The following is a 12,689-nucleotide window of genomic DNA, read 5'->3' on the forward strand; positions in this document are numbered from 1 at the left end:
ATGATTTCTCAAGTATGTATTTTTGGAAATGTGTTCTTTACCAACCACAACTCTTCAATATAGAAACCACAATGTCAACACACTTTGAAAGAGGCATCCTAAAAATGCAATGGTCATATGCTCTCTGATGACTATAGCTAAACAGAAAATCCTAGAGGGGGAAATATATATATACACATATACATTTTATTTATATACACATACATATACAATGTATTTATGTATATGTATATATACATAGATATGTATATATGTATATAGATACAAATATATATTTATGTGTGTATATGTATATATATATACACATACACAAACATATACACACATATGTGTGTATGTATATCCTCCAAAAAGTATTTTTTAAGTAAGATTTACCTAGAAACATAAGAAATTTTGAGTTAAGAAAATAAGTGAGCAACTGGAAAATATATGTTAATCTGTTCTAAAAGAAAAGTGATAAAAATGTAAATCTCAAGATGCCTGGGGTCTTCAACTTGCAGAATAAATTTAAAATTGGAGACTGAGTGAAATACTTCCCTAGGATCAAAGCTGCAGGTAGCAATGAAAGCAAAGCATTAGGAAACAAAGCACTACAACTTCCTAAAAATGATAGATACATAGGTTCAGAAGTCATTCCATCCTTACTGATAAGGATTGTAATATTCTTTTAAAGCTATATAATTTTAGTAACAACAATTTTCCCAAGTCAGCTTTATGTCCCCTAATGATTATGATTGGCATAAGTAAAATCTTTTAAGATGACTTGGAAAATGCTTCCACACTCCATCTTTTTCTTCAAAAGCTTTACTTAGGCAACCACAGAATGTGGATAATTTCTTTTTTTAACAATTTTTTTTTTTTTACAATTTTTTGGTTCACAAAGGTGTCCTTTGCTTGGGGTTCTAATGTGTTGATTATTCATGCTCTGAGTGGCCAAGAATCATGTTCTAGATAAAAATTTGGGGAGAATAAGTAATATAATCTATCATTCCTTTGGAAATAGTTTTATTTATGGTCATACTATACAGGTTATACATTTTAAAACTGCATATCTTTTGAACTGAATTAGAGTCTTAGAATCTTAAATATCCTAAGACAGCCCCTAAAACATGGAATATTACTTAAAGATTCATGGAAAATGGAAAAAATATACACTAATGTCCTCAATAATATGACTAAGAAAAGAAATGTAGGAAACTAGGAAAAAAACACCACCATTTATTATTTTAGTCATCATTTCATTGCCATTCTTAATACTTACATAAGTATTTCTGATTCATCATCGGTTTCCTAGCCCATATCAAATTTCTGACAATAAATTTGAGTCACAAAAGGTATTAAGAAATATGCCTGGAACTAACAAAAAAAGTTGTTTGCAAAAGCAGGGTTCAGGATATTGGAGTTCCTAATTTATGGGAGCTAAACTAAAATGAACAAAGTATTTTTTAGTTTTACTTTTTCAAAAAAATTATCTTAAATGGTAAAACTTCACTTACATTTGAATAAAAAGACAAAAAAAACCCTGCATGAATACACATACATGCACAAAATATTCATGCCTCAAATTAAATTACTCTCTCTAAAATTAGAAATAAGCTTTTAAGTGTCAAATTTTTTTTGACACTTTTTGACCTCTGTAGCCTTTGATACTGTTGATCACCCTGTGGGAAAAATTCATTATATTTATATATTTATTATTTTGGTTTATTATATTGTTTAGAAAAAATATTACCCTGTTTAAATCCAACCCTTTGTAACTAAAGGTTGTTTGCATCCAGATTGTCACCTGACACCAATAACTCTCAGGAATTCTGGAGATGGCTACAATGAATTTTGGTTTCCCCTAGGTCTTGGTGCCACCTAAATCATTCTTGTTTGGGCTTACCACACCCACTAATTATTTTGGGTCCACCCAAGTTTGTATTTTGGCTTAGCCCAAACTTTATTGAATACTCATCTCAATCTACCTTCTTTTCAAGTTGCCTTCTAGGCAAAATTGCTTTACTGGGTAAGGGTGGTTCTGTGGTTTAGTTTGAGTTATCTAAATCCTATATACCATAAATCTTCTACAGCCTGGAGGAGAGGGAGCCCCACCTCCTTTCTGACTTGCTTTCCTCTACCAAATGACCCAATACATTTCTTTCTAAAACTGTTTTAAACTTTGGGACTTCTTGTGAACAACCCTCCTATTGACACTCTTTTTTTCTAGGTTTTCAAGATATTCCTCTCTCCTGGTTCTCTTCTTATTTGTCTATTACTTCTTGTATCTTTTGTAGGATATTCATCCAAATCACATTTGTTAACCATGCTGATCCCCAAAGTTCTTTCCCAGGCACCTTTTCTCTTCTACCTCTATACTGTGTCACTTGGTGATCTCATCAGCCCCCTTAGATTCAACGATCATCTCCATATAGTTAGTTCTCAAATCTATTTGTCCTGCCCTAACAATTATCCTGACTTCCAGTCTCACATAGCTTATTAGATGTCTGAAACTCAAAACGTCGAAAACTGAAATTACCGTATTTCCCCCAAAACCCTAACCTCTTCCCAACTTCCCCATTATTGTTGAGGATACCACCCTTCTTCCACTCACTCAGGCTCCCAACCTAGGTGTCATCCTCAGTTTCTCTCTCTCTCTGTCTCTTTCTCTCTCTCTGTCTCTGTCTCTCTCTCCCTCCACTACGCTATATCTAATCAGCGGCCAAGTCTTGTTTCTGCCAACATAATATCTCTTGCACGCATCCCCTGCTCTCTTCTGACACTCATCATCTCAGCTGTTGGCTCTCATCTCTTCATGCTTGATCCTATTGAGATAGCCTACTGATTTTTCTTCCTGCCTCAAGCATCTCCACCCTCCAGTCCTTCCTCCCCTCAGCTGTTAAAGTGATTTTCCTGACCCTTATTCAATAAACTCTAGTAGCTCCCCATTATCTTCAAACAAATATAAAATCTTGTGGCCTCTTCTTATGTATCCAGTCTTATTACAACCTACCGCCCTCTACCCCCACCTGCTCTGAGATCCAATGTCACTCTCCAGCCTGCTGTTTCTTGCATGTGACCTGCCAACTCAAAGCTCTGGGCATTTTCTCTTGCTGTCTCCCACTCCTGGAAGTCTCTCCCTCCCCATCTCTGCCTACTGGCTTCCCTGACTTCCTCTGAGTTTCAGTGAAAGTCCATCTTTCTACAAGAAGCCTTCTTAGTTGTCCCTTATCTTAGTGTCTTCCCTTTGAGATTACTTCCATTTAATCCTGTATATATCTGTATATTTGTACAAAGATATTTATATACTTCATTAGAGAACCCCTCCCTGAGTGATTGGGTATTTTAGTTTTAGTTGTTTTTTTGGCTTTCTTTTTATCCCCAGCTCTTACCACAGTGCCTGGAACATGGGACACATTTAATAAATAGTTGCTGACCTGACTTGTTGACAACGTCATAATTCTCAAAATTATTTTCTCAAAAGCCATGCCAGTGAAACACAAGGTTTGGAATTACCTCTTTGTAGAGTCAGGAGGAACATCAATTAGGAGAAGTGTAAAGGACTTCCTTGTGCAGTCAGGTGCGAGAATATAAATTTTGAGTGGACTCAGTTGTATGACATTCAGCTCCATTAGGTAACGTGTGAATTAGAGCACAGGTTGGGTGTGGCACACATAGTCAATAACTCAATGATGTATAACTTTTAAGAGACATAGGTAATGATGGGAGAAAGGAGCCAGGGATTTGAGAATACAGAACAGGGTAGAGGAGAGCTGAACTAGTCTGACTTAAGGTAATTAGGGTGGGACTTTTCGGTCATCTTCTCTTTTGGAATGCTAAAGCAGTCAAGTACCTTTGCTCAGTCTTGCCTTTCCAATTTAATGGCAAGCAAAGTGGACTTTTTGTTGTCTTTGTTTTGGAGAGCTTCTCAGCACTAAGGAATCTTTGATTGAATAGGGAGTCTTTGATGACCTGCTTACTTAAAGGGAAGACCTAGCTCACATGGGTTTGAGTCTCATGGTTTTGATGCCCTCTGACCCTAAGGAAGCGTTTAAGTCACAAGAAAGTCTTGGGTTACATGAGTTTGAGTCACATGCTTGTGACGCCCTTTGATGTGTGTATATACTCAGAGGTTAACGTTTTGCCTTTAGGAGCACACTCATTGGAAGAGTGTTGGTGATTTGGCCAGACGAGACTCTGGGTAGCTGGCTTTGAAAAACCCAGATGTCCCTGCTTCTCTCTCTCTGGTAACTATGTATGTATTGCTATGGATAGACTGGTTTGTGTTGTTTGTTCTGTTTATATAATGTAAGCCTGTAATTTCTGTTTGTATTCTCTCTGAAGTTCAGGGTGCTGACTTTTTCCCCTGAACTAAGTGAATGGTATATGTATGTTTAATTAAAGTGAGACTGTAAACCCCTTAAAGTTGCTTTCCTTAGAAAAGCAGATCAAAGGACCTGCGCTAGCAGCCCTCCTGTGTGCTGGTGTTGTTGGTCCTGTACCCCCACACTAGCTGTAAGTAACATTGTTGTTACAATGCTGAATATGCTAAATTGATAACAGACACAAACCTAGAATACTTAAAATTCCTAAGGAAATTTAACTGAATATAAAGCAATTGCCACAAGATGCCAAAAGAACCTTGAAACCCCTTCAACTATAAAATGCATGATCTCCTTGTCAAATAGAAAGAAATCAAATTCAAATGCAACACTATTTTAGAATAAATTTAAATTCTTGGAAAAATATTTCAGAGAAGAATGAGAAGGGATTATTACCCATTTTACTTCCTATTATACTGAGAAATCCATGGAAAAACAGATTTAAAGAAACCATGGCATGAGACTCAATTAAGCCAAATAATCCAAAAATATTTAAGAAGGAAGACAACAGGTAAGTGAAAATGCAAATGACCTTTCAAAATTCTTACAACTAATTATTTTCTCCATCAATAACAATGCATGTGTGAATTCTAATAATACAGTATTAAATGTTTGATGAAGGAGAATCTCAGAAATTATTATTACTGAAAAAAGTGAAGGAGAAATGTTAATAACTGTCAAGTCACAAACCTACCTTATCATCTTCACAATTTTTTAGAGGGAGAATAATCTCCAGAATCAAGAAAATAATTAATGAAAAAGTTTACAAATAATTCTCCATAGCGGCACACATCATTTAAAGAGTGCAAATGACTGAGGAATACAGAGAAGATAAGATCCTAATAAACTTAGTGCACTTAAAAAAATAGATTTTGTAGAGCATATTTGATATTAAAGCTCTATTATAATATGTCTTTCATGCATATAGTGTGTTAAGGTGATATGAAATCCCTTGATAGATAGAAGATATAACTTATTTGAGGATTTTTTAATTACAAATATTAACTGAGGCCTAAAAGAGGGAGACTTGTGACCACAAAAAAAATCTGTTATGGATTATACCTGTCAGGGAGTGTTTCCAGGTCAGTGTCAAACTGAAAGAGGTACTTCCTGTAAACAGTGATGTCCTTCAGCTGTATGTAACTTACACTTGGCTGATTTTATCAAACTATGGAATGCTACAGAGCCTTTTCAGTTAATTCCATAAGCAATCAGCCAGTTAAAAATTACTAAGCATTTACAAGCACTGTGCAAGCATTGCGATAAGTGCTGGGGATACCATGAAAGATAAAAATAGTCCTTTCCTTCAAAGACCTCCTATTCTAAATAGGGAAGAAAACATGGAAATATCTAGGTACATAAAAGATATGTGCAGAATAAATAGGAGGTATTTTCATAGGACAAGGAACCAGCAACTGGGGGAACCAGAAAGGTTGAGGCCATGGAGGGGAACCTCAAGGCCACATGTGGTCTTCTGGGTCCTCGGGTGCAGCCTTTTGACTGAATCCAAGTTCTAGAGAACAACTCCTTTTATTAAGGGGATTTGTTCTGTAAAGTTTGGACTCAGTCAAAGGGCTGCACTTGAGGACCTAGAGAGCTACATGTTGTCTCAAGACCACAGGTTCCCCCACCCCTGGCCTAGGCAAAGGTGAGGGAGGAGAGAGTTCCAAGCATAGATGGCAGTCACTGCAGAGAGAGAAAAACAAGGAGTGATGTGTTCGAGGAACAACAAGGAACAACAATCAGAGCCTTATAATATAGTTTAAAATCTCGTCCTGTGCTAAACCTCCACCCTATGGAGAGGAATAAAGTGTAAGAAGAATAGAAAATATAAGACGGTTCCAGATTGTGAAGGGTTCTAAGTGCCAGACAGATGGCTAATGATGCTGGAAATAACAGTGAGCCTCTGTAGCTCCCTGAGTAAGAGGTGGTATGGTCAGAAATACACTGTAAGAAAATCACTTTGATATCATTTGAGTGAAGGATAAATTGGAGTGAGGAGAGACTTGAGGCAAAAAGATGAACCAGAAGGTTATTGCAATAGCAAAGGTCAAAGTTGCCTGGAGCCTGAACTAAGGTGGTAGCTGTGTGACTATAGAGAGGGAAATGTATACAAAAGATTGTGAAGGTAGAAACAACAATATAATTAGCTGAGTAGATATATGGGATGGGTGAGAGTGAGGAGAAGAGGATGTATTGCAGATCCTTGAAGAATTTGGTCTTTGTTCCCTTTGATTAATTCAGTGTCTTTGATTGAGTCTTACTAGGCACTAAGCCCCAGGCCCAAACCCCTATCTGTTAGGTGCTAAGCCAATGTGGGTGTGAATTAGTAACTAAGGTGGGAATCCAGCTGGGGCCAATGAAGGGAGGTGCTAACACCAGAGCCAATCAAAGGAGCCTAAGTTCTGGTCGCTCGGATGACATTTGATGACATCTGAAACTGCATAAAAAGGGAGAACAGAGCTATTTGCTTAAGGCTCCCACTCCTGGAGGTGCGGGACTCTAGGCAGTCCCTCTAAGGGCCTTCTGGCTGAACTCAGATTCAGGTTCCCTTGGTAACTATGAATTGTATTTGGTCTGTCCATGTTTGTAATCTGTGTTTGCTCTGAAGTTCAGGGTGCTGGCTTTTTCCCCTGAACTAGGTGGATGTTATTTGTATGCTGATTAAAGTAGGACTGTTAACCCCTTAACGCTGCTTTCCTTAGTAAAGCAGATCAAAAGAACGGGGGCTTGCAGCGTTCTGTGAGCAGGCTGCTGTTGGTCTTATACCCCCACAGCAGCTGCTAGCTGGATTGTTGAAACAGAGGACAACACTGAAGTTGTGAGCTTATGTAGCTAGGATGAAGGTAGTACCATTGACACTAAAAAGGAAATTTGGAAGAGGTGAGGGTTTTGGGGAAAAGATGATGAATTCTGTTTGGATATATTCAGTTTGAGATACCTATGAGACATCGATAGATATTCAAATGGGAGTTAGTGATATGGAACTAGGGATCCAGAGAGACATTAAGAGTATAAATAAATATATCTGTATATACATGCATACATATGTACATATGTACAAACACACATGTATGTATGTGGGTGGGTGTGAGTATGACTTGTCTGAATATAGATGATAACTGAACCCACGAAAGCCAATGAGATCACTCAAGGGAGAGCCTACAGATGAATAATACGGTTGGAACTTTGAATGGGACATTGTGAAGGACTTAAAGTGAACATAGACAAGAATTATTTTACAATTACAAATTTTTTATTATAGTTATATACGGTTATGCAGTTTTCTAGAAGTATTACCTCTAAAAACTTCAGGGCTTTATGATCTCTAATTCAATCTACAATTTCTGTGGAAATCTGACCTTAATCTACCAAAAATAAAATTCAAATTTCTTGGAGAATAGCTGCACATCGGTGAATTTCTACATCACTTGTGTATGCTAGAAATAAAAGAGCATGACCACGTATTTCTTTAACAGTGGTGTAGAAGAAGATACAGGAAAATTATTCAGATGATGCTACATTTCTTACAATTATTATTATTATTATTATTATTCAAACGTATATTGTCTCTTCAACTTTCTACTCAGAGCAATTTTTTTCCCATTCTTTTATTTGCATTTCAGCACTAAATGATGCTCCTACACTGTAGCATTCCTAAAGACCCCAAACATTTGGTTGGTTAGAATAAAACTAAGTACAAATTCCTCTAAATAGAAGATATGTAATATGTGGTCTCGCAAAGCCAGCTTTCAAAGCCCACTAATTTTACACAGTACCAGACAAAGCTATACTTTACTACTTATAGACTAAAGCCTATTTTTAGGATATTATAGCTGACTAAAGAAATTTAAGGCCAAACTAATACTTCTCAGAGCTCTCAAGGATGGAAATTTGCACACAGACTTGAATAGCTGTATTTTTACTATTCGGATTTCTTTAAAAATTATTGGTTATCTCAGGGCTTTGTCATTTTGGACTTCAAGCTGCTACGTATTCATAGGGAATGTTACCAGATATTACTCAGTTTTCAAAGTGACTGAAAAGAAAGACTTGCTCTCTTGTACATATTCAGAAAATATACCTTTAACCCTCTGTATGTAATAGAAATCATAGAAAATTTTTAAATATTTCTGCTATGTCTTCCGAGTCATACAATGACAGAATCCCTTGGAGCAGGAAGACCCTCCTTGGGGATCTATACAGGCCTTTACAGTCACACAATGTCAAATCCCCTGTTTGTCAATGGGAAGCAGGCACCTTTAATGACTTTCATTGAAGTACGTGACATTCTGAAGCATAAAAATTAAAATGTATGCAGTTTACATCTGCATTATTTGTGCTATAAGAGAAACTACTTATTTACCCTGAGACTTGAGCAAGATTTCTTAGTACTGACTTGTACTATAAGGAAATGATCTCAGTTTTCCAAATCTCTTTAATGCTATCTCTCTTCTCTCTAACATTTTACTTCCGTTTCTCCACATTTTTGCTGTTCTCAAAATTTAACCTCCCTCCCACAGCAACAACTGCAGAATGTGAGAGTTGTAAGAGACCTAAGAAGCAACTGAGTTCAACTCATTCACAAAAGGAATACCCACTACAACCTACCCAACAAGTCATCTAGCTTTTGCTTGAAAACCTCCAGGGAAATAAGGGTGGGAAGGGAGAACCTGTCACCTCTTTAAGCATCCCATTCCCCGTTTTTCCTGACCCAAAGCCTAAATTTGCCTCTTTGAATCTGCTACCTAAATTCTGAACTTTGGAGCCCAAATTCTAATCTCTTCACATCAGGATCCCTCAATGATCCTGACACTGAATTACTATACTTACCCAAGACTCACCTAGGGAAATTCAAAAGGTATACCAATTTTTATAGCACTTCTCCCCCTGCTTCATGTTTGATCAGTCACAAATGTCTAATCATAAATGGCAATCATTGCCTGGTTTCTGATCACTCAATTAAACTCTGACAATTTTAAAATCAAAATGTGTCGTGAGCACAAATAAATTTCTATTTAACTAAAGCATGTAAAATATTAAATAGTTATAAGAAGTCTATATTGTATGTAAATTAAATATAAGAAATGTCTTAATTTTTGTTTCGTCAAAGATAACAGAACATACAACTCCCTTAGATCTTCCATCTCTGTATTTTCTCTCTACTAGATATCAAATTCATTTTTAAAAAGATGTGGCAGTCAAAATGTCCACCCAAACCCCAAATATAAAATCATAAAATTTTAAATAAATAAATTGCATTTAAAAAAAAAATTTGACCAAGAAGGAACCTGAGAGATCAACTAAACCAACTCTCTCATTTTAGAAATGAGGAAAGGAATCACAAGAGAGATTATGTGACTTGCCCACAGTGATATAGACAGAGCCTTAATTGATTAGTCTGACTCTAAATTCAGTCCTAACGAAACTGCTCTCTCAAATATTCGATAAAGGTGTGGGCCAAAAATGATAAATGCACAAATGAGAGCATATAAAGCAGGTTATTAAAGTTTCAGGTTCTTTAAATCTGAAACACAATGCCCCTTAAACAACATTGTAACCACATCCTAATTCATCAGTCTACTTGCCATTCAAATTGCAGACAGGTCATAAAAATATTTTCTATGATTTGTAAACTAACCCTAGCAACCCTAGTATTTGCTTGTTAGATTAAATGTTTACAATCTATGACAAAATAATAATTTTAAAAGATGTCTTTACCAAAGACGGTCAGTTCTGCTGGATCACTGTCTCTTTCTCCCACCATGTTTGTGCCAACACAGGTATACATGCCTGCATCACTCTTTCTAGTGTTCGAAATCATCAGTTTCCCACCACGGATCTGTTTCAAATAAAATATTAATATTTATAGAAACATATTAAAATCTTTATATCATAATCAAATCAGCAGCATTTTTTCTCCTTTTTAAGACCAAATATGGAGTGAATGAGTCATATACTAAGGATGACAGAGAACACTTGGAGGGCCCGAGTATTAGGTTCAACAAGAGGAAAGATCCTTTGGTCAGATCCTTAAAATTTAGGGGGAAACACAGATATCCTTGTTTTCACTGCCCAGTCTTCATATGAATCAAAAATAATTCAAAATGCATACTAGAGGTGCAGCACAGGACAAAGTTACCAAATATATCTTACCTGTGTGTCCTAAGTGCCTTGGAATAGGCCCTCTATAGACAAACCCCAGATCTAGCCTTTCTCCAATTGAATCTGATGCCTAATTAAACCCCTATCAATTGTCCCAATTACTCTTCTTTTCTCCATATCCACTAATCTTCTGCAGAGCCTCTCTACATCACACTCTGGAATTTCCCAAGATATATTATTGATCAATATTTTCGTAAGCACTCGATGCCTGAACAAGGACTGTTTTTCTCTACGTTCCACACTCACTGGAGACCAAACCCCATTTAGCAATGAAGATTCCATCAATGTATCAGCCAGGGTTGGAATAATAGCCTTATTATCTTTATACTTCCTGTATCTGATTCAGTCATAGGGTCATAGTTTACGTATAAGAAAAATCCACCTGTTAAAAAATGAAAGATGACCATGAATAGGTCCAGTGACATAGCTGACTGTTTACATTTGATCCCAAAATTCAATCAAAGGGAGAGGATAAGTTAGATGAAATCCCACTTCAAAGCATGAGAATTATATTAAATACTGCTTCAAATAACATCATTTTCAGGAGATCTTCAGATGAGTCAACTCAATAAAATACAAAAAATGATTTGGACCTGGTCAATCTTTTTTTCACTTCACAAACATGGATTTTTCTCATGCATTAAAAATAGGTAAGTAGTTAAATCAGGAATTTTTAAAAATTTATTGAAATATTTTATTTTAATTTATTCACATAAAAATACCACAAAAATTCATCTGGGAAAATTAATTTAAGAAAAACAATGATTAAGATTCTCTTCATCATAAGTGTTTACATCTTATAAGGTACAGAGTACCTTCCTAACTCTGGAGTTAGGAAGACCTTGGCATAAGTATTGTCTCCACTACACATAAACTGTGTGACTCTGTGTAGGTCACCAATTTCTCAGTGTCCCAGTAATTCCTTAAGACTAGAAAGATGAGTAGTTAATCTGTATCAGAGGGTGAAGTTTACAGAAAAAGTACTCCCCACTCTGATAAAATAACAGGTCCAAACTAAAACAAATCATTTTCTAATGATTTTTTTTCAGTTCATGTACTTTCTAAACATTTCTTACATCTTCATTGGTTATGAATGATTTGTCATTGAAATTTTAAAAGGAATATGGAGAGTCATGTTGATTTTATGCAGATAATAAAATGTGATTAATTTGTTAAGCGATAAGTTCAGGCATAAAACACTCATCTTTATACAATTTTGATATACATTGGCTGTAAACTGTCATTTCAATTTGACTCACACTTATTCTCTCTTCCCTGTCATCAATTCGAACTTTGTCTTTCTTCCAAAAGATGGTGGGCTCTGGATGTCCTCGGGGAGGCTGGCACTCCAAGATGGCAGGCTCTCCGGCTGCCACAACAACATCTGTGGGATTTTGCCGGAAGTCATCTCTTAATACTGAGAAAAGAAAATGATTTTTTTTTTGCAAAAATCTCATTGACAATGATTTTCACATTCTGAAGTCTAAACAAATGTGTTTGCTGAGTTCATTTATTTATAGTAAAAGCTTCCAGTTGATTATCATTGGCAAATCATTGTTCTGGCTGTTAACATTAGAAAAAACTCCAGAAAGCAACTTACATATGTTTTAAAACTCAGAGTGGAGGCAAGCATCTAGAAACCTCTACGAGGCACCTTTCTTATGACATGAAGACAGACAGGATATGGATTGTTTTCATTAAACTTCTGAAGGTAGATTCATTGATCACCATTTTACCGTACTAGCACCCACATACACAGGCCTTCATTTTCATCCACTCTGTAACTCCACCTGCCAAGTGACATCTGGACAGCGGGACATGCAGAGGAGGGATATCCCTTATAGCAGTTTTGTCAGGCTGACATTTCCCTCCTTTCATTAAGGAGAACAGCAGGTTGGACCTCAGTTGTAACCTCTGAAAATCTGGCATGCCTGACTCTCCAACTGTCACCTAGCTCCTTTCAGGTTTCTTTTTTTTCTTCTGGGTAGGTGAACTGCCTGGAGAAATGATTCATTCCTTACTGGATTGAAGATTTGCAATTTTATTAGGCATGTAGTAATTTTTTTAAAAGGATCTAAATTTTAAAATGAACAGTTTCAAAAGGCAGTCAAGCTGATATGCCTAATGTCATGACTATAACTATTTTCCCTATTTGTTAATATA

The 12,689-nt window shown here is 36.3% G+C and overlaps 1 protein-coding gene across 1 annotated transcript in view; it reads right to left on the reverse strand.

The window, feature by feature from the left end:
- Positions 1-11,869, reverse strand: part of ROBO2 (roundabout guidance receptor 2) — a 252,777-nt gene extending 240,908 nt beyond the window's left edge. The window contains exons 1-2 of the mRNA XM_036753392.1: positions 11,786-11,869; positions 10,083-10,203 (exon numbers count right to left, since the gene is read on the reverse strand). Of these exons, the coding sequence (XP_036609287.1) occupies positions 10,083-10,185 (103 nt within the window). The 5' untranslated portion in view covers positions 10,186-10,203; positions 11,786-11,869. The remainder of the gene's footprint in view (positions 1-10,082; positions 10,204-11,785) is intronic.
- Between the last annotated feature and the right edge of the window lie 820 nt (positions 11,870-12,689).

Source organism: Trichosurus vulpecula, chromosome 4, assembly GCF_011100635.1.
Source record: "Trichosurus vulpecula isolate mTriVul1 chromosome 4, mTriVul1.pri, whole genome shotgun sequence".
Taxonomy (NCBI): Eukaryota; Metazoa; Chordata; class Mammalia; order Diprotodontia; family Phalangeridae; genus Trichosurus; species Trichosurus vulpecula.